This window comes from Heloderma suspectum, chromosome Z, assembly GCF_057233095.1.
Source record: "Heloderma suspectum isolate Gila_16-S chromosome Z, 16-S_ref, whole genome shotgun sequence".
Taxonomy (NCBI): Eukaryota; Metazoa; Chordata; class Lepidosauria; order Squamata; family Helodermatidae; genus Heloderma; species Heloderma suspectum.
Window position 1 is genome coordinate 15,980,403 of NC_139476.1, and position 22,369 is coordinate 16,002,771.

General features: G+C 47.4%; 1 protein-coding gene across 1 annotated transcript in view; it reads left to right on the forward strand.

Annotated features, from left to right (window-relative positions):
* The first annotated feature begins 1,173 nt into the window (after nt 1-1,173).
* CBARP (CACN subunit beta associated regulatory protein) overlaps nt 1,174-22,369 on the forward strand; it is a 31,808-nt gene continuing 10,612 nt past the window's right edge. Inside the window, exons 1-6 of the mRNA XM_084826019.1 lie at nt 1,174-1,267; nt 8,783-8,928; nt 9,582-9,643; nt 14,178-14,343; nt 15,640-15,817; nt 21,872-22,009. Of these exons, the coding sequence (XP_084682145.1) occupies nt 1,217-1,267; nt 8,783-8,928; nt 9,582-9,643; nt 14,178-14,343; nt 15,640-15,817; nt 21,872-22,009 (741 nt within the window). The 5' untranslated portion in view covers nt 1,174-1,216. The remainder of the gene's footprint in view (nt 1,268-8,782; nt 8,929-9,581; nt 9,644-14,177; nt 14,344-15,639; nt 15,818-21,871; nt 22,010-22,369) is intronic.

Genomic DNA, 22,369 nt, shown 5'->3' on the forward strand with positions numbered 1-22,369 from the left:
GTGCACTGAGCTTTCTGCAAAATGGAAACTCAAGAGGAGTTGCAGTCCCACACATGGGGGGGGGAGGCTGGGTACACTGTACCAGCTGGTTGCACAGTAGCGGGAGGGAGGGAGCTCAAAATAACCCCCTTGCCCCCAAATATGTATAGCACCTTGTGCGGACTTTGCACAACCCCCAGGGAGACCTGTTCCATCCCTGTTGGAGCAGCTCCCACACAGCTGAGGCCACGAACCCCAGATGTTCTTTCACGGCAGCTCTGCGGCAACATCCACCCGTCTCCCCACCCCCACCCCACCCCCCGCTCATCTTCCTCTCCTGGTGGGTTGTTGTGAGTCACCCCGACATGTAGGCTTCTTAGCTGGCATGCGGGTGGGTGGTTTCGGGGGGTGTGCATGTGTGATTTTTATTTTAAATGAGGCTGATGGTGCTGGTTGAGTTTCCAGTCCTTTGCTGGTGGGGTGGGCGGCAGCAGGCGAACCCATGGGAGCAGGGGAAAAGCTTTCACATTTTTCCGAGGGCTGGCAAAGAGGGAAGCCATCTCTGAGCCTTTTGTGGGGGTTGCCAGGGGCCTGGTCCCATCCCTTCTCCCCTGGCTTTGGCAAGTAGCTAAGCTGTGTCTGACATCGGGAGCAAAGCAGCAGGAAGGGGAAAGAGGAGAGAAATTGAGCAAGAGGGAGGAATAAAGCGAGAATGCCCAGCCACCATCCCTGCCCAAGCTCTTCCGTTCCTTTTCTTACCTTGTCCTCCATCCTTCTCTAAAAAAGACCCCCAAACACCAACTGGCCACCTTTCTTCTTCTCCTTCCCAGTCAGATCTTCAGCCAACACAGAAGGAAACCCAGCGAGGAAGCGAGAAGCACCGGTCCAGGCTCGGAGCCAAGGATGCTGTGAGCAAAACCGGCCATAATCCCTTTTATTTATTTATTTATTTTCTTGGCCGAACATGTGAGCTCGAAGGAAGATGGAGAACTGGAGATAGGAAAGCTGGAGAGAGGCAAACAGAAGAAGGAGGAAAAAAGAGTGAAGGAAAAGGCTACTGGGACACCTCCCTCCACATCGCCTTTTCTGCTGGATTTTATATATGTATATAGTTTTTTAACTCTTTATTCCCCCCCCCCACAGTCTTATTTTTTCAATCCAATTTTTATGTATATTCTTATTATTATTTATTAGTGTGCCTGGCTTCTAGAAGGACATTCTGCCTTGGCAACGGACAATGAGCGATGAATTGAGTTCATGGGAGAATACAACAACCGAAGGTGTGACGGTGAGTGTGCGAGGTGTGGAGGCAGAAGGGGGGGCCTGCAAGTTTGGGGGAATGGGGTGCTATTTGATGGGAGCCCCCCTTCCCCAAACCCCTCCTTCCTCCTCTTTCTCTCCCCACTCTGCTTTTCTTCTTTGGGTCAAGCTTTGGAGAGGTGGAGTAAAAATCATAAGGAGGCGTGCATCAATAACTAAAACAGCCTTCCTCAACCTGTGCCCATAGCCGGCTGGGGGATTATGGGAGTTGTAGTCCAACACAGGTTGGGGAAGTCTGGGCTGGAGTGTTATGATGGGAGGGGGGCATGTTCTCTGCATGTTGATACAAAATAAGTCTAAAACCTCCTGTGCTGAGGACTAGTTGATTGCTGAGCCCTAAATAAATGATGCTTGGCTTGCAGGGCGGGTCAAAGACTTTTCTGCTGGCCACTGATGGCTGGAATTCTGTGACTCAGCTTCCGCCCACTCCTGCTAGCTTCTGAAGCTTCTCCAGCATGCAGCCTAGAGCTGGGCTTTGTAGCCTGGAGGGGTAGAAATCCAAAAGGTTCCAGGGTTGGCATTCCTGTTCTGCAAAAAGCCTCATTGGTTGAATTCCTGGCTCTTGGGCTTCTCATTAGACAGTCTGTGTTGGGGGACGAGGTTATATGGTCGTATTTATTAGCTTAATCGTTTATATAGCACCCACAATGTACATGAACCCCCTTCAAAGTATGTATGGGTGGGTCTCTGCCCCACAGAGCTTACAAGTCTAAAATTTGTCACACTGAGACACTGAAGGCTGAGACACTGGAGGCTAAAAACTGCCAGGACATTTCAGCTCAAGGGGCAGCGAGGCAGAAAGGGAGCCATTGCTGGTAACCCTGCTCCAGAGAATTGCTCGTTTTTTACACCCTAGAACAGGCAGCCAAGTTTTGGGGTTTAGTTGGGACAACTCAGAATTCTGCATCTAAACCAGGTTTCCCCACAACCTGGGCCCCTCCTGATCAGGTGGCAGGGTGGGTGGGGGGACTTCACCTCCCATGATCTCTGACCACTGACTGGTGCTGATGGGAGTTGTAGTCCTAAGCATCTGACAGGACCCAGGTTGAGGAAGCTGATCTAAGTGAACACCTTATGACTCCCGCATGCATAAACATCCTGCTTTGTGTTTGGCTGTTGGGTGTCGGTTCTGTCATGGGCCTTCTTGCCACATGATTCAGAACCTAAGAAGAGATCTGCTGGATTGGACCAAGGTTCATCTAGTCCAGCATTCTGTTCACACAGTGGCCAACCAGCTGCCCACGGGAAACCCACAAGCAGGGCATGAGCACAACAGCACCCTCCCACCCATGTTCCCCAGCCACTGGTGTACAAAGACACACTGCCTCTGGTACTGGAGGTAGCACAGAGCCATGAGGACTAGTAGCCATTGATAGCCTTCTCCTCCATGGATCTGTCTTTTAAATCTATCCAGGTTGGTGGAATCACTACATCTTGTGGAAGTGAGTTCCATAGTTGAACTCTGCACTGTGTGAAGAAGTTCTTCCTTTGATCTGTCCTGAATCTCACAGAATCATAGAATAGTAGGGTTGGAAGGGGCCTGTAAGACCATCCAGTACAACCCCCTGCTCAATGTAGGAATCCAAGTCAAAGCATCCCTATCAGGTCCAGCCTCATTTTGAATTCCTCCGGTGTGGGAGAGCCCACCGCCTCCCTAGGGAATTGGTTCCATTGTCGTAGCTCTAACAGTCAGGAAGTTTTTCCTGATGTTCAGCCAGAATCTGGCTTCCTGTAACTTGAGCCCATTATTCCGTGTCCTGCACTCTGGGATGACCAAGAAGATATCCTGGCCTTCTCTGTGACAACCTTTCAAGGACTTGAAGAGCGCTATCATATCTCCCCTCAGTCTTCTCTTCTCCAGGCTAAACATGCCCAGTTCTTTGAGTCTCTCTTCATAGGGCTTTGTTTCCAGTCCCCTGATCATCTTTGTTGCCCTCCTCTGAACCCTCTCCAGTTTGTCTGCATCCTTCTTAAAGTGTGGATTTGGACACTATACTTCCATTAATGCAGCCCCAAATAGCATGTGCCTTTTTTGCAGCCACATCACATTGTGGGCTCACATTCAGCTTGTGATCTACAACAATTACAAGATCCTTCTCGCTTCAAGAGATGACCCCATTGGGTTCTAGTATGATGAGAAAGGGAGAAATATCTCTCCCTCTCCACTTTTTCCACATCAGGCATAATTTTATACATCCCTATCATGTCTCTCCTTAATTGCCTTTTCTCTCAGCTAAACAGTCTTTGACATGTAACCTTCCCTTGTATGGGAGTTGCTCCAGCCCTTTGATCATTTTAGTTGGCCTTTTCTGCACTTTTTCCAGCTCTACAATATCCTTTTTTAGGTGTGGTGACCAGAACTGTATCCAGTTTTCCAAGTGTGGCCACACCATAGATTTGTATAGGGGCAGTATGATATGGGCGGTTTTATTCTCAATTCCTTTCATAATTATGCCTAACATGGTTTGCCTTTCTCAATGATTTTTGGGGCTGATGCTTTTCAGCTTGTTTGTAAATGATCTGGAATTAGGAGTGAGCGGTGAGATGGCCAGGTTTGCTGAGGACACCACATCATTTAGGGTGGTTAAAACAAAAAGGGATTGTGAAGAGCTCCAAAAGGATCTCTCCAAACTGGGAGGACAGGCATCCAAATGGCAAATACTGTTCAGTGTAAGCAAGTGTAAAGTGATGCATGTTGGGACCAAAAACTCCCAACTTCACATTATGCTGATGGGATCTATGCTCATGGTGACTAACCAAGAAAGAGATCTCGGACAGCTCAATGAAAATCTCATGCCAGTGTGCAGCCGCTGTGAAAAAGGCAAGTTCCTGTGAAAAGAGAGGGAGGAGATTGTAGAGTTGGAAAAAGTGCAGAAAAGAGTAAGTAAAATACTCAAAATGCTGGAGCAAATCCCCTATGAGGGAAGGTTACAGCATCTGGGACAGTTTAGCTTAGAGGAAAGTCAAGTGGAGGAGACAGAAGTGTCCAAAAGTATGCATGGTATGGAGAAAGTGAAGAGGGAGACATGTTGGGTGACATGGGTGGGGAGGGTGTGTTGCACTCCTGTCCTGCTTGTGGGTTTCCTGTGGGCAGCTGGTTGGCCACTGTGTGAACAGAATGCTGGACTAGACAGACCCTTGGCCTGATCCAGCACGGTTCTCCTTATGTTCTTGAACCTGCCACTTTCTTTTGCTTGCTAAATAATGAGTGAGAGATGGTGTTCCAGAGGTGTTAGAGGTCCGCATTTATCCCACCCCATCCCTACCCAGGTTCTGGAGCTAGCAAACAAGTAAGGATCCCTTCCTCTCCTTCAAACCACATTTCTGGTTTTGAGCTATAAATCTCCTGGGTGAGCCCAAAGTATTGTGCCCAGAAGATATTGCCCACAGCATCTCTGTGTGAGTCACTGTTCTGGCATTGCCTCTACCCAGTCTCTTTCCTCTAGGAATGTGTTTCTGCGGGTGGAGGGATCATTTGATGCCTCCCATGGCAGGGCTGCAGCCGAATTCCCCGCTCACCAAGGAGGGTGCCTGTTGTATCTCTTGCACAGTGCAGTGCTCTGCACTTACCAGTTTTGCAACTGAGCTCAGACCGTTGACTCAAGCAGGGACACAATGAGGCCATCTGCCTTCGAGGGCAGATCATTCTTTTTTATTATTATTTATTTATTAAATTTCTTAATCGCCCATCTGGCCAGTCACCCAGCCACTCTGGGCGATGTACAATAGTACAACAGTTTAAAACAATAAAATTCCACATTAAAACATCGTATTTCTAAAAATACCCTGTTTGTTGTTGTTTATTCGGTCAGTCGCTTCCGACTCTTCGTGACTTCATGGACCAGCCCACGCCAGAGCTTCCTGTCGGCCGTCGCCACCCCCAGCTCCCCCAAGGTCAAGTCTGTCACCTCCAGGATATCATCCATCCATCTTGCCCTTGGTCAGCCCCTCTTCCTTTTGCCTTCCACTTTCGCTAGCATCAGCATCTTCTCCAGGGTATCCTGTCTTCTCATCATGTGGCCAAAGTACTTCAGTTTTGCCTTCAATATCATTCCCTCAAGTGAGCAGTCTGGCTTTATTTCCTGGAGTATGGACTGGTTTGATCTTCTTGCAGTCCAAGGCACTCTCAGAATTTTCCTCCAGCACCACAGTTCAAAAGCATCCATCTTCCTTCGCTCAGCCTTCCTTATGGTCCTGCTCTCTCAGCCATAGGTTACTACGGGGAATACCATTGCTTTAACTATGTGGACCTTTGTTGTCAGCGTGATGTCTCTGCTCTTAACTATTTTATCAAGATTTGTCACTGCTGTCTTCCCAAGAAGTAAACGTCTTCTGATTTCCTAGCTGCAGTCAGCGTCTGCAGTAATATTTGCGCTTAGAAAGACAAAGTCTGTCACTGCCTCCACGTTTTCTCCCTCTATTTGCCAGTTATCAATCAAGCTGGTTGCCATAATCTTGGTTTTTTTGAGGTTTAACTGCAACCCAGCTTTTGCACTTTCTTCTTTCACATTTGTCATGAGGTTCCTCAGCTCCTCCTCACTTTCAGCCATCAAAGTGGTATCATCTGCATATCGGAGATTGTTAATGTTTCTTCCAGCGATTTTAACTCCAGCCTTGGCTTCATCAAGCCCAGCATGTCACATGATGTGTTCTGCGTACAGGTTAAATAGGTAGGGTGAGAGTATACAACCCTGCCGTACTCCTTTCCCAATCTTAAACCACTCCGTTGTTCCGTGGTCTGTTCTTACCGTTGCTACTTGGTCGTTATACAGATTCCTCAGGAGGCAGACAAGATGACTTGGTATCCCCATACCACCAAGAACTTGCCACAATTTGTGATGATCCACACAGTCAAAGGCTTTAGAATAGTCAATAAAACAGAAATAGATGTTTTTCTGAAACTCCCTGGCTTTCTCCATTATCCAGCGGATAGTGGCAATTTGGTCTCTAGTTCCTCTGCCTTTTCTAAACCCAGCTTGTACATCTGGTAATTCTCGTTCCATGAATTGCTGGAGTCTACCTTGCAAGATCTTGAGCATTACCTTACTGGCATGTGAAATAAGCGCCACTGTTCGATAGTTTGAACATTCTTTGGTGCTTCCCTTTTTTGGTATGGGGATATAAGTTGATTTTTTCCAATCTGGTGGCCATTCTTGTGTTTTCCAAATTTGCTGGGATATGGCATGCATCACCTTGACAGCATCATCTTGCAAGATTTTAAACAGTTCAGCTTGGATACCGTCATCTCCTGCTGCCTTGTTCTTAGCAATGCTTCTTAAGGCCCATTCAACCTCACTCTTCAGGATGTCTGGCTCTAGCTCACTGACCACACCGTCAAATCTGTCCCCGATATTATTATCCTTCCTATACAGATCTTCTGTATATTCTTGCCACTTTTTCTTGATCTCTTCTGCTTCTGTTAGGTCCTTGCCATCTTTGTTTTTGATCCTACCCATTTTTTCCTGGAATTTACCTCCAATGTTTCTAATTTTCTGGAAGAGGTCTCTTGTCCTTCCTATTCTATTATCTTCTTCCACTTCTGCGCATTGCTTGTTTAAAAATAATTCCTTCTCTCTTCTGGCTAACCTCTGGAATTTTGCATTTCATTGGGCATATCTCCCCCTATCACTGTTGCCTTTTTCTTTCCTTCTTTCTCGGGCTGCTTCCAGTGTCTCAGCAGACAGCCATCTTGCCTTCTTGGTTTTCTTTTTCTTTGGGGCATTTTTTGTTGCCGCCTCCTGAACAATGTTGCGAACTCCTGTCCATAGTTCTCCCGGGACCATATCTACTAAATCTAGTCCCTTAAATCTATTCTTCACCTCCACTGCATATTCATGAGGAATATTTGTGAGCTCATATCTAACTGATCTGTGGGTCTTCCCTATTCTCTTTAGCCTGATTCTAAATTGTGCAATAAGAAGTTCGTGATCTGAACTTCAATCAGATCCAGGTCTTGTTTTTACCAACTGCATAGATGTCCGCCACCTTTGGCTACAAAGGATGTAGTCAATCTGATTTCGGTGTCGACCGTCTGGTGAAGTCCATGTATAAAGTCGTCTTTTAGCTTGTTGGAAGAGAGTGTTTGTCATGCACAGTAAGTTGTCTTGGCAAAATTCTATCAGCCTATGTCCCGCTTCATTTTGTTCTCCCAGATCATGCTTGCCTGTAATTCCAGGTGTTGTTTGACTACCCACCTTAGCATTCCAGTCTCCTGTAATGAAAATAACATCTCTTTTTGGCGTACTATCCAGTAGGTGCCGCAGATCCTCATAGAACTGATCTACTTCTGCTTCTTCAGCATCTGTGGTTGGGGTGTATAATTGGATCACTGTGATGTTAAATGGCTTACCCTGAATTCAAACTGAGATCATTCTGTCATTTTTTGGATTGTATCCAAGCACTGCTTTAGCCACTTTATTATTAATTATGAAGGCTACTCCATTTCTTCTGTGGTCCTCTTGTCCGCAGTAGTGGATCTGGTGGTCATCTGATGTGAAGTGGCCCATTCCAGTCCATTGCAGTTCACTGACACCCAAAATGACTATATTTAAACTTGACATCTCCCCAATAACCACATCCAATTTGCACTGGCTCAAAGATCTTACATTCCAGGTTCCGATGGTGTGTTGATCTTTAGAACATCGGATTTGTCGTTCACCACCAGCACCATCGGCTGCTAGCCGTCCTTTCGGCTTTGAGCTACTGCATCATCACATCTGGGGCTAGTTGAACTTATCCTCTGTTCCTCCCCAGTTGCATTTTGACCATCTTCCGACCTGGGAATCCCATCTTCCGATGGTATACCGACATATCTCTGGTTGTATGACCATATTTTATGTGTGGTTGTGTGACCATAAAATCTCACGGGGGTGTGGTGTGGAGAGGAGTGCATAGGGGATAAACCAAAATGAAATCTGTTCTCCAAAATAAGCAAATCTTGGTTGTATTTGCTCCAGCTGAGGAAGTCTGTTCGTATTTAGTCTGACCTCTGTTCGCTTTGGCATTGGGGTGGGGGGGGGGTGAGTGCAGAATTTGTCATTGCTACGTTTCGGGAAATTTTTCTCCTGCCTTCTAGCCAGGTTCAAAGCATTATGCCACTGAAGAATCAAAGTGTTTTGAGGTTTAATTCTGGTCAGATTAAAATGGTGCATCAACCACCCCTGCAGACATAGGAAATGGGTCCACACAACTCACATGTGTGAAAGAACATCAGGAGAGTCCCATGGGGACAGACCAAAAGTCCTTGCAGTGACCAACTACAAGCAAGAGACAAAGCTGATCTGTCCTTTCCAATTATCGCTTCCCAGCCTTTTGTGAGGTTACAGAATGCTTGCAAGCATTCCAGCTGCTCAGGGTAAACGGTCACCCATGGTGTTCTGACAAATGGCTTGGTTTTTGTGGCAGGAATTATTTTTTGAAAGTTGATTTTGGTGTCTGTTTCTCTTTCTCCTCTTCTCCCCCCACCACATCTTCCACCGTGCAGACAGTGCCTAGCGAGGTCGACACCCAGGATGGGTATGTGCTGCTGTTGGTGCTTCTTTCCATCTTTATCGGGGGCACCCTGGTGCTTCTGTTTGGCATCCTGATCGTCTGCCGGCGCTGCTGCGAGACGGATCGTCGGCACTCCAGGTAACGGAGGAATGCACGGATATGAGATGTGAGGCGCCTGGGGAAAGGTGGAGTGGGGGAAGTCGCTTGGCCATTTCCCAGCACTTGTGTGTGTTTTCCTCCCATTCTATGTGGTTGAAATGCCTCTCTTAAATTCCTGGCAGGTAGAGCTTTAAGCTAAAATATGCAAATATTGAATTAGACCCTTGGCCTGAAAGGAGTTGAACCCTCTTGGTTTATCCAGTGGGTCTTTTTAACTGTAGCGGGCACATAACCTTGTTTTCAGTGCCTGCACACCTCAAGCACATCCACCGGTCCTGTCCGGTAGCCCTCCAGCTCAGCCTCGGACCACAGCCAAAACCCAATTCGGCAGTGTCAGACTAGTACCTGGAAGAGCTGGGTTCAAATCCCCATTTGGCTGCAAGGTTCCCTGGGCAAATGCAAGCCAATCGCCACCTCTCGGCTGAGCCCATCTTGCAGGGTTGTTGTGAGGGCAGGAGAGTCGAACACCTCCGAGGCCATGGCTGGGGAAGCTTGGCTTGGGCCTGTGCCATGACTTGTGACTCATGCTTTGGAGATATTTGGAAGAAGGTGGGTTGGTTTGTTCTTTCGTCGTGGTTGTTGCGCTCTTCCCCAATACCCATCCGGGTTTGTTTTGCTCTTGCCGTCTTCAGAGCCAATGATGACCCAGAAAAAACGAACACCACCTACCTGGACGATTCCCAGCCAGTGCAAGGTGAGTTCTCCCCACCCCCGATCCCTTTGAACAGTAGCCCTCCATCTCTTTCAGATAAACCTGGTGGTAAGGACTCGGTTGCTAGGGATGGGTTACCGTGGAAACGGTCCCCCCTCTTCCCAGCTGTATCCTGCTGTGCCTTGCCCACCCACCACCTCTCCCAGTGATGCGGCATGGCTGGTTCCTCCTCCCAAAGTACCCATTGGTACAACCGGATTGGGGAGGGGGCAAATTTTGGACCCCTCAACAGTCGCTGGAAAGATGGGAGCTCTCTTCCTTGTCTGGCCCGCGAGACAAAAAGTCGACGCCAATGCCTACAATGGGGGGAAAGTGGGGGCTGTTTTGGGTAGCTGCAGCTTTTTGGGAGAAAGAGGCGAATGGGAGCTGCGACCACATGTTGCAGTAGCCTGCTCAACCTGGCAGCCGGCTGGCCATGCCCTCTTCTAAAATACTCCATTCCATTCCTTCTTCCTCCTGTCTGTCTGTTCCACCCCCCAAAAAATGTTGGTCAGCGTTGCACGTGCCATTGAAACATGTAGGTCTCACAGGAACATCAGAAGCTGCCTTATGGACTCAGACCCTGGGTTCATCTAGTCCAGTATTGTTGGCACTGACTGGCAGCAGCAGCTCTCCAGGGATTCAGGCAGGATTCTTCCCTAGCCCAGCCAAGAGTTGAACCTGGGTCCTTCCACATGCAAAGCAGGGGCTCTACCACTGAGCTACAGTTGCAATCAAAATTATTCAACCCCCATTGCAAATCAGGTCTATTGTCAAAATTTACAGACTTTCAGCTGTTTGCAATGAACAAATCAAACAAAAGCAATTGAAATAGCTCAACACAACGAATGCTTCAAGTGGTTTCCCCAAATTCAACTGAAAATGCAACTTATAATGACTTCTCCAGTCTCAAAATTATTCAACCCCTTCATGGCAAGCATCTTTAGTACTTAGTAGAGCACCCTTTTGCTGTTATGACCTGCTGCAAACGAGATGCATAGCCAGACACCAGCTTCTGGCGGCGTTCTTGAGGAATCTTAGCCCATTCCTCATGAGCAATGGCCTCCAGTTCAGTCATATTCTTGTTTTGCGTGCTGCAACCGCCTCCTTCAAATCCCACCAGAGATTTTCTATGGGGTTCAAGTCAGGTGACTGTGATGGCCACTGTAGAATCTTCCAGGACTTCTTCTGCAACCAAGCCTTGGTGGAGTTTGAGGTTTGTCCTGTTGGAAGGTCCACTGACACCCAAGCTTCAGCTTCCTCGCAGACGGCATGACGTTTTCTCCTAGGATTTCCTGATACTTCAATGAACCCATCTTGCCTTCCACACGCTGCAGATTTCCAGTACCAGAGGATGCAAAGCAGCCCCAGAGCATCACCGAGCCACCACCATGCTCAACTGTAGGCAGCGTGTTCTTTTCAGCGTATGCTTCATTCTTCTTCCTCCAGACATACCACTGATCCATCAGGCCGAAAAGTCCCAGTTTTGTTTCATCACTCCACAGAACAGAATCCCAAAACTTCTGTGGCTTATTTATATGATTTTGAGCATATTGGAGCCGATATTTCTTGTGCTTTTGGGTCAGTAGTGGTGTACGTCTTGGAGTTCTGGCATGGAAACCTTCTGCATTTAGTACGCGCCTTACTGTGCTCACTGAAACCTCAGTGACTGTTGCCACCAAGTCTTGCTGCAGGTCTTTTGCAGTCACTCGAGGGTTATTCTCAGCCTGCCTTCTCAGAAATCTGGTTGCGGTTGCTGATAGCTTCCTTTTTCTGCCCCGTCCAGGTAGTGTGACCACTCTTCCTTTCACTTTGAACTTGCGAACTATGCTGGTGTCTCTAGGAACAGTCAGTGCCTTCGCTATCTTTTTGTATCCTGTTCCTTGTTTGTGAAGGGCGATGATCTCTTCTCTTAACTTTCTGGACCATTCTTTTGACATAGCCATATTTCTAACATGCAGTCAACCGTGATGCTCAACAAACCCCTCACCAGTTCAGGTATTTCATGTGTTCTAGCTCAAGCACACCGGGTGCAACTAATGAAGCCCTTGATTAGTTGCATCAGGTGTGCTTGAGACAACACCTGTTTTGCATATTTGTGCTGTTGTGAAGGATTCTATTCAGGGGGTTGAATAATTTTGAGATTGGAGAAGTCATTATAAGTTGCATTTTCAGTTGAATTTGGGGAAACCATTTGAAGCATTCATTGTGTTGAGCTATTTCAATTGCTTTTGTTTGATTTGTTCATTGCGAACAGCTGAAAGTCTGTAAATTTTGACAATCGACTTGATTTGCAGTGGGGGTTGAATAATTTTGATTGCAACTGTATACCCCCTCTCTCACTGGGCTGTTTTGGTGTGTGGCATTTTTGGCCCTGCTTAGGGGGGTTTTCACCCTGAAGCAAGGGTCGGCAACTTGTAGCCAAAATATCTGGAGGACCACAGCTCCCATCAGCCCTAGCTAGCATAGCCAATAGTGAGGGATGGTGGGAGTTGAAGGCCAAAACAGCTGGAAGATCCCACGTTGCTGTGTGAGAGACAGTGAGTGTGTGTGTGTGTGTGTGTGAGAGAGAGAGAGAGAGAGAGAGAGAGAATGAATAGCTTCCAAATCCCGGGAAGTCCTAGTTCCCCTCTACTCAGCACTGGTTAGGCCTCATCTGGAGTACTGTGTCCAGTTCTGAGCCCTGCACTTTAAGAAGGATGCAGGCAAGCTGGAAGGGGTTCAGAGGAGGGCAACAAAGATGATCAGGGAACTGGAAACAGAGCCCTGTGAGGAGAGACTGAAAGAACTGGGCATGCTTAGCCTTGAGAACAGAGGACTGAGGGGAGACAGGATAGCGCTCTTCAAGTCTGTGAAAGGCTGCCCCAGAGAGGAAGGCCAGGATCTCTTCTCGATCCTCCCAGAGTGCAGGACACGGAAGAATGGGCTGAAGTTGCAGGAAGCCAGATTCCAGCTGAACCTCAGGAAAAGCTTTCTGACTGTCAGAGCAATACGACAATGGAACCAATTACCTAGGGAGGTGGTGAGCTCTCCCACATTGGAGGCGTTCAAGGCGAGGCTGGACAGCCATCTGTCAGGGATGCTCTGACCTGGATTCCTGCACTGAGCAGGGGGTTGGACTCAGTGTCTTACAGGCCCCTTCCAAATCTACTGTTCTGTGATTCTATGATTCTATGTAAGTTGGCTTTAAAAGGAAATTAAACACAATCATGGACAATGACCGGTCTGTGGAACCTCCATGTTCAGAGACAGGGTATCTCTGAATTCCAGCAAGTGGGGAGCAACATCAGAAAATGACTTTTGCTTTCATCTCCTTGCTTGTGGGCTTCCCATTGGGAGAGTCTGGTTTCATAGAATCATAGAACAGTAAGGTTGGAAGGGGCCTACAAGACCATCGAGTCCAACCCCCTGCTCAGTGCAGGAATCCAAGTCACAGCATCCCTGACAGGTGGCTGTCCAGCCTCATATTGAAGGCCTCCACTGTGGGAGAGTCCACCGCCTCCCTGGGTAATTGGGTCCATTGACAAGGCTAAACGTGCCCAGTTCTTTCAGTCTCTCTTCATAGGGCTTTGTTTCTGTTTCCCATGGTTTGCTACCATGGGAAACGGATGTTGCCCTAGAGAAGCCTTTGGACTTCTGTCAGATGGATGCAAGATATCTTTAAAAAACCAAAAACACAGGGCCCTAATTGTTCTTTGATTAATGAACTTTAAGGGGCTGGTAGATAAGTGTGAGAAAACACTCCTTTATCACGTGCTTCTGGCCGCTGGATCCGTACCTGCAACACTGGAAAACCAATCAAAGCCCAAGAATTAAAGAGTGGAATATTAAGCGACGGGGTTTGCACTTCTAAATACATTAACCCGGATTATTCACGCTGGTCAGGGAAGGAGGTCTTGTGCACATTTGGACCACAATGGAAGTGGTTTCAACAATTCTGGAAAAGTTCCCTGCTTGGCTATGCTGTTGCTGCTGTCGATTTCCTTACTCCACCCTGAAGCCCTCCAGCAGTGTGGGACTACAACTCCCAGCATGCCCCAGCCAGCATGCTGGGAGTTGTAGTCCCACACCGCTGGAGGGCTTCAGGTCAGAGAAGGCTGCTGTACATCTCTTTTTCGGTAGGAAAATTTGATTTTTAAAGCTGATTAAAATGTGCAACCCCCCCCCCCAACCCAAACCCAATGGGAACAGGTCATTAAAAGTGGCTCCCAGATTTTTGACTGCCATCTTAGCACTTGGCAAATAGTTGCGGTTCTGTATGGGCCCAAACCAGTAAAGGAACAAGTATGTGTCCTTTGTCAGAAACTGTGGGCCAGAAAAGAAACCCTAGGAAGCTCCTAGCTGCTTTAGACTAGGTTGGAGTATGTGTCCCACTCGCCCAGTATCACTTGCTCTGGGGGTGTTGAACCTCTTTTGCCCCGAAGGCCAAATTCTGCCACTGAGCCACAGTCCTTCTCCAGTTGTAAAAGTGGGGATGGACTCATTTTAGAGCCAACCCAGGCTTGTAACCTGCCCCCCATGTGTTTGCCTGCCCTAGAGATCACCATCAAGGTGGATGACCCCGACAGGATGTCAAGCTCCAGTTACCGGGATGCAGAGAGCGAGCGATTCCTGTCCTCGGGCAGTGCCACGGGGCGGCGGGTCTCCTTCAACGAGGCGGCCCTCTTTGAGCAGAGCAAGAAGACCCAGGAGAAGGGCAGGAGGTTGGTCCTGGGTTCAAGCATGGGCTGGTGTGGTGTGGCGGTTAGCAGGGGTGTTGAACTTCTTCTGGCCAGGTTCAAGAATTCAGTTTTGGAAAAGCTCTCTGGGGACTCCTCATTGCTGTGGATTCAGACAGGAGTTTTTCCAGCCCTACCACTGAGCCACAGCCCTTCCATGCCAACTGGGGATGATGAGAGTTGTACTCCAAAACATCCAAAGGGACACAATTTGGGAGAAGCTGATCTAAGCCAGGCAGCAGGAGGACTGCAGATTTTGCTCTAAAATAGCATTCAACAGCTATCTAAAATAGCATTCAACAGTTGCCCTCCAGAGGTTTTGGACTTCAACTCCCATCAGCCACAGCCAGCATGGCCAGTGGCCAGGGAGGATGGGAGCTGTAGGCTGAAATGCCTGGAGGAAGCCAGGTTGGACAAAGCTGCACTCAACATTGTTGGGGCAGTCGCTCTCTCCGCCTAACCTACCTCGTTGGGTTGTTGTGAGGAAAAAGGGGTCATTCCCATTACCCACTCCCTGATCCTTCAAACTGGAGATGACGGGGATCGAACTGGGGGCCTCCTGCAGGCAAAGCAGGGCCTCCACTACTGAGCTACTGTCTTTCAGCTCAAAATCAAGTATCCAGAACCATGAGGAGTGTCTCCTTAAAGGGCTGGTTTAAATAAGAACGTAGGAAGCTGCCGTACATCAAGGCAGGCCATTGGTCCATTTACCTCAGGGTGATCAGGATGATCATCTGGCCTTCCAGAAACATGGCACCCTCCAGACTGGGGGGGGGGGGCATCGACTCCCATCCAGCCCAGCTGGCTTGGCCAATGTCGGGAATTCTGGGAGATGTAGTCCAAAACACCTGTAGGGTTTACTCTGCCTGGAAGGAGTACGAAGAGGCTTTGCCCGTCTCCTGATCAATCGGACATGCTGGGGATGGAACTTTCTGTGCTCAGAGCAACTGGGTACGTGCCCACAAGACGCCGCCATGAGCTTTGAATTCTTGTAAGGACAGGGAGACCCCGAAACTATGCTTGGGGGTCTGTGACCAGCCCGAAAGGGGGCAAAGCCAGTGGGGGCAGAAGCCAGTGGTGCCCCTCCTGGGATGAGGGCCTGTTGCCTAGTGGGTAGAGCACCTGCTTTGGGTGCAGAGGGTCTTGGGTTCGATTCCCAACATCTCCACCTGAGGACAGGAAAGACATCTGTGTGAGACCCTGGAGGGACCAGATCTCAGGCATCCCACAAAGCTCTTTTCGCCGCTGATGCATCGATTGTCTTCTGCTCTTCCCTGGAAGGTACACTCTCACTGAAGGAGACTTCCACCACCTGAAAAACGCCCGCCTCAGCCACCTGCCCCTGCCCCCTTCTGCCGCCCTCAAAATTGTCACCATCCACGAGTGCGAATCCAACGAGAACAGCATAGCCATGACGCCCCGGCGCCCCTCCACCAAACCCAGCCTCGCCATCTTCCAGGTGAGTCCTCAACCCACCCATCCTTCCCCAGCCTGGAGGACTCCTGTCCTCCTAGCTGCTCCGTCTTGGAGCTTTGGCGCTTCCTCTGACAATCAAGGTTCTAGTCCTCATTGTTCTCATTTGACTTGGAAGCTGACTTAACGCCAGGACAGGGGATTTGTTCGTTGAGTTCTGTGTCCTCTGGCTGGTAGCTTCTGAGATAGCTCAGCCTATCAAGGGGCACAGAAGGGAGAATTTAAGCAGTTGCACCTTCTCCCGCTCCCATCTAAATTTAGATTTGTACGCCCCATGCAGGGGGAGTTTACCTATTTTTACTTGGGTTGCTCTTTAAAACACTGTGCATTTTGCAGGCTGCCCAAATCTGGTGCTCTGCAGATGTGTCAGACTGCAACTATATGAATAAATAATATTCGTGATACCTAAACGCTTTTCCTTAGGGATGCCCGTCTGAATATGCAAGCTTTTGAGTCTGGCAGGAGACTGTAGTCTTTTCCAAGAGTGCTGCGAAACAGGAAAGTGTTTGCTTTTCATATTAAGCATATCTGTTTACAAAGATTTGTGTCCTCCTTTTAAATTGCTAAGCAAGCTTCCAAAGCACGGTGAATATCTGCAGTATGACCATTAAAATATAATAATTAAAAATTAAACGTGCACTGCAGCGGGTCTGAAATAATTTGCCATTTATTCGGATGAACATGATCCTTTTATTATCAAAATACTCCAGCATTTGTGTTTTGCAGATGCCTGTAGTCAGAATGAAGAGTGCTGTTAAGCACAAAAGCTAGCATATTTTATTGTAGTATGCACTGTCATTAATAATTATTATGGATAAAATATGCTTATACAATATGCGACATTTTATTTATTATTATTTATTACATTTGAATCCCGCCTTTTTTCCTCCTTAAGGGACCCAAGGCAGCATACATAATCCTCCTCCATTTTATCCTCACAACAACAACCCTGGGAGGTGGGTTGGGCTGAGAGTCTGTGACTGGCCCAGAGTCACCCAGTGAGCTTCCATGGCTGAGTGGGGACTCGAACCCAGATCTCCCGACTCCCAGTCCAACATTCTCACCACTACATCACACTGGAGGGCTTCAGGTCAGAGAAGGCTGCTGTAAATATCTTTTTCCGTTGGAAATTTTCACTTTTCAAGCCGATTAAAATATGCCAAAAAAAACCCACAAACCCAAACCCAATGGGAACAGGTCCTTGAAAGCGGCTCCCAGGTTTTGAATCTTCTGCAAGTCTTTTGTCTGTGAAATGCAAACGCTTGCATACTGAGATGTAGTAGCCCCATTATATGTCTGTACAATTGATGATAACTTCTGCAAGCTTTTTGTGTTTCACAGAAGTCTTCGTTGTGGCTTCTGTGACACTCCAAAGCTTGCAACAGCCTCAGTTCCTGCCTGTGCCCTGAATTAATCACCCGAGGCCCTGCTCCACGTTCCCCCACATAATGAGGTTCAGTGGGTGGTTACTCGTGAGCAGGCATTTTCTGTGGTGGCCCCCCAATTGTGGATTGCCCACCCTAGAGTGGTCAGCCTGGTGCCTACCTTGTTAATTTTTTAATATCACACAAAGACCCGTTTATTCTCCCAGCCCTTTAAAAATAAAATTAACTGCGCTTTGTTTTGCTTTTATTTTTAATGATATGTTTAAAGCTGCCTTTTAAACACTCTCCTCTTCCATATTTTAGCTGCTTGCTTTTAAAATTATCAATATTGCTCTTGCCAGTTTTTTAAAAAAGTTGTATATTTTTTTTATCACTTAATTGTATTTATTTTTCTGATGTATGTCTCCTTGAGATCTTCGGCTATGGGGCAACTCATAAACTGAATTAAGGCACAACCATATGCATGTTTCAATATGTTTAGATCGTTCCTGCCTGCAGGGGTACAATCTAAAAGTACACAACACAAAAGGACGAAGGGATGAGGAGGGAAGAGGAACAACATTAAGGGTGCAATCCTACGCATGTTTAGACAGAAAAAAGTCCTACAACACTGGCTGAGGAATGGCGATTGTTGTAGGACTTTTTTTGTAGGAGTAGTAAATGCCCCCCCTTCATGGATCACTGCCTTGTTGTGGCGAAGGGGCTTGCGTAACTCAGTGAAGCCATAAGCTATGCCGTGCAGGGCCACCCAAGACGGACAGGTCATGGCCGAGAGTTCTGACAAAATGTGGTCCACTGGAGAAGGAAATGGCAACCCACTCCAGTATTCTTGCCAAGAAAACCCCATGGAACGTATGACAAGGCTAAAAGAGATGACGCCGGAAGATGAGCCCCTCAGGTCGGAAGGTGTCCAATATGCTACTGGGGAAGAGCAGAGGGTATTTCCAAGTAGCGCCAGAAAGAGTGAAGCGGCTGGGCCAAACCCGAAAGGACACTCAGCTGTGGATGTGTCTGGCGGTGAAAAGAAAGTCCGATGCTGTAAAGAACAATATTGTTTAGCAACCTGGAATGTCAGATCAATGAATCAAGGTAAGCTGGAGGTGGTCAAACATGAGATGGCAAGATTGAACATCGACATCTTGGGAATCAGCGAACTAAAATGGACAGGCATGGGCGAATTTAATTCAGGTGACCATCGTATCTACTATTGTGGGCAAGAATCCCTTAGAAGAAATGGAGTAGCGCTCATAGTCAACAAAAGGGTGGGAAAAGCAGTACTGGGGTACAATCTTAAAAATGATAGAATGATCTCAGTACGAGTCCAAGGCAAACCATTCAACATCACAGTAATTCAAGTCTATTCCCCAACCACTGAGGCCGAAGAAGCTGAGGTTGATCGGTTCTATGAAGACCTACAACACCTTCTAGAACTAACACCAAAAAAAGATGTCCTCTTCATCATAGGGGATTGGAATGCTAAAGTAGGAAGTCAAGAAATCACCGGGATAACAGGCAGGCATGGCCTTGGTGTACAAAATGAAGCAGGACAAAAGCTAATAGAGTTTTGCCAAGAGAACACGCTGATCATAGCAAACACTCTTTTCCAACAGCACAAGAGGCGACTCTACACATGGACGTCACCAGATGGTCAATATCGAAATCAGATTGATTATGTCCTTTGCAGCCAAAGATGGAGAAGCTCCATACAGTCAGTAAAAACAAGACCTGGAGCTGACTGTGGCTCAGATCATGAGCTGCTTCTTGCAAAATTTCGGCTTAAATTGAAGAACGTCGGGAAAACCACTAAACCGTTCAGGTATGACCTAAATCATATCCCTGATGAATATACAGTGGAGGTGAGGAATAGATTTCAGGGATTAGACCTGATAGACAGAGTGCCTGAGGAACTATGGACGGAGGTCCGTAACATTGTTCAGGAGGCAGCAACGAAATCCGTCCCAAAGAAAAAGAAATGCAAGAAAGCCAAGTGGCTGTCTGAGGAGGCTTTACAAGTAGCTGAGGAAAGAAGGGAAGCGAAAAGCAAGGGAGAAAGGGGAAGATATACCCAACTGAATGCAGAGTTCCAGAGAATAGCAAGGAGAGACAAGAAGGCCTTCTTAAATGAACAATGCAAAGAAATCGAGGAAAACAACGGAATGGGAAAGACTAGAGATCTCTTCAAGAAAATTGGAGATCTCAAGGGAACGTTTTGTGCAAAGACGGGCATGATAAAGGACAAAGAAGGCAGGGACCTAACAGAAGCAGATGAGATTAAGAAGAGGTGGCAAGAATACACAGAAGAACTATACAGGAAAGATCTGAATGTCCCTGATAGCCATGATAGTGCGGTCACTGAACTTGAGCCGGACATCCTCGAGAGTGAAGTCAAGTGGGCCTTAGGAAGCATTAGTAACAACAAAGCTAGCGGAGATGACAGTATTCCAGCCGAGCTATTTAAAATCCTAAAAGATGATGCTGTTAAAGTGCTGCATTCAATATGCCAACAAATCTGGAACACTCAACAGTGGCCACAAGACTGGAAAAGGTCAGTTTACATTCCAATTCCAAAGAAGGGCAACGCCAAAGAGTGTTCAAACTACCGCACAATTGCGCTCATTTCACATGCCAGCAAGGTGATGCTCAAAATCCTACAAGCTAGGCTTCAGCAGTATGCGAACCGAGAACTACCGGAAGTACAAGCTGGGTTTAGAAGAGGCAGAGGAACTAGAGATCAAATCGCCAACATTCGCTGCATCATGGAGAAAGCAAGAGAATTCCAGAAAAATGTCTATTTCTGCTTCATTGACTACGCTAAAGCCTTTGATTGTGTGGATCACAACAAACTGTGGCAAATTCTTAAAGTGATGGGAGTACCAGACCACCTTACCTGTCTCCTGAGAAATCTGTACGAGGGTCAAGAAGCAACAGTAAGAACCAGACATGGAACAACCGATTGGTTCAAAATTGGGAAAGGAGTACGACAAGGCTGCATATTGTCACCCTGCTTATTTAACTTATATGCAGAGTACATCATGAGAAATGCCGGGTTGGATGAATCAGAGGTCGGAATTAAGATTGCCGGGAGAATTATCAACAACCTCCGATATGCAGACGATACCACCCTAATGGCAGAAAGCGAAGAGGATCTCAAGAGCCTCTTGTTGAGGGTGAAAGAGGAGAGTGCAAAAGCTGGTTTGAAACTCAACATTAAAAAAACGAAGATCATGGCATCTGGCCCCATCACTTCCTGGCCAATAGAAGGGGAAGAAATGGAAGCAGTGACAGATTTTACTTTCTTGGGCTCCAAGATCACCGCAGACGGTGACTGTAGCCCTGAAATTAAAAGACGCTTGCTCCTTGGGAGGAAAGCTATGGCAAACCTAGACAGCATTGTAAGAAGCAGAGACATCACCTTGCCGACAAAGGTCCGTCTAATCAAAGCTATGGTTTTCCCAGTAGTAATGTATGGCTGTGAGAGCTGGACTATAAGGAAGGCTGAGCGCCGAAGAATTGATGCTTTCGAACTGTGGTGCTGGAGAAGACTCTTATGAGTCCCCTGGACTGCAAGGAGGTCAAATCAGTCCATCCTAAAGGAAATCAACCCTGAGTGCTCATTGGAAGGACAGATACTGAAGCTGAAGCTCCAATATTTTGGCCACCTAATGCGAAGAGAAAACTCTCTGGAAAAGACCCTGATGCTGGGAAAGACTGAAGGCAAAAGGAGAAGGGGACGGCAGAGGATGAGATGGCTAGATAGCATCACGGATGCAATGAATATGAACTTGAGCACGCTCCGGGAGAGAGCGCAGGACAGGAAGGCCTGGCGTGCTATGGTCCATGGGGTCACGAAGAGTCGGACACGACTGAACGACTGAACAACAACAACAAAGTAAATGCCCCGGGCATTTAGACATTCATTATGGCGCAAGTATTGTGAGCTGCTTTTGCAGTGTTCATTCTAGTCTGGTATGGGGGGAGGGATTTTATGCATTGTAGAGAAACACTTCTCATATTGCTTTTAGATTTTTTTTTGTGGAGTTTATTTCTATTCTTGTGCCTATCACAGTTGATATTAATTTGAGTTTCCCCGCTCCCTGTTTATATGAATTATGGTTTTCTGTATTTGTGTGTGTCAGTGGCTGTAAGTCTGCTTTTTGCAATGGGAAGTAACTCATACATTTACAGGGTTTATAGGCCCCAATAAATAGCCTCTTGCCTAGGCAGAGGCTATTGGCACACTGCTTTGTTCAAGAGAAAGTTCCAAGGCTAGAATCCACACAGAGTCAGAGTTCCAATCCAGTCACTACAACAAGACTCCCAAACTCCGCATTTCTTACGACTGGACTGGGTTCTAAATCATCCAGCTGTATCTCAAAGTCAAGAGTCTCACTCTAGAGTGCTGCTTGAGCTAAGCCTGACACAGGCCATGCCCACCAGGGCGCTGATTTTTTGAATGGGCAAGCCCCCTGTGGCAGCCATTTAATACTAATACTAATACTAATACTAATACTAATACTAATACTAATAGCAACAAACTTTAGATTCAGACTCAGTGTTGGGGCAAGACGTGGCAATCTGTTTCAAAGGTCTCTGGCCTTCCCGAGCACCCAATTTGGTCTTCTTTTCTCACTCTCTACGTCATCTATTTTCCACAGCCCTCGGGAGGCACCTTGCCTGAGACTGCGCTCACCAGCCACGCCATGTGCCCCAGCTCAGCTTTGCCAGGGGACACCTTTAACTCCACCGTCAAGGCTGGCCCCACTGTCTCCTCGGACTCCAGCGAGGGTACTTCGGTAGGTGAATCCAGCCAGAGGTGACATGATCTGTTTTGAATCACAGTGCTCACTGTACAGGCCACATCCTGAAAGGTCGCCCTCCAGGAGAGCCCCCAGATTGTAGGCAACTGTTTGGCTCCATATCCACAAATCAGTTCCCACAGTTATTATCTCCACCAGGAGCGGGTCTTCGGTAAAACGTATGGGTCTGAATTGCCCCCTCAGGACCAAGCCGCCCCAAAATACTGTTCAGTACAGGGAATAATATATTCTATAATAATATATAAAATACACCCCTCTCCTTATGCACACAGCTGCTGTGAGGATTGCAGCGAAGGTCAGAGGGATTCTGACGGGGCAGGGGCAGATGACATCAGT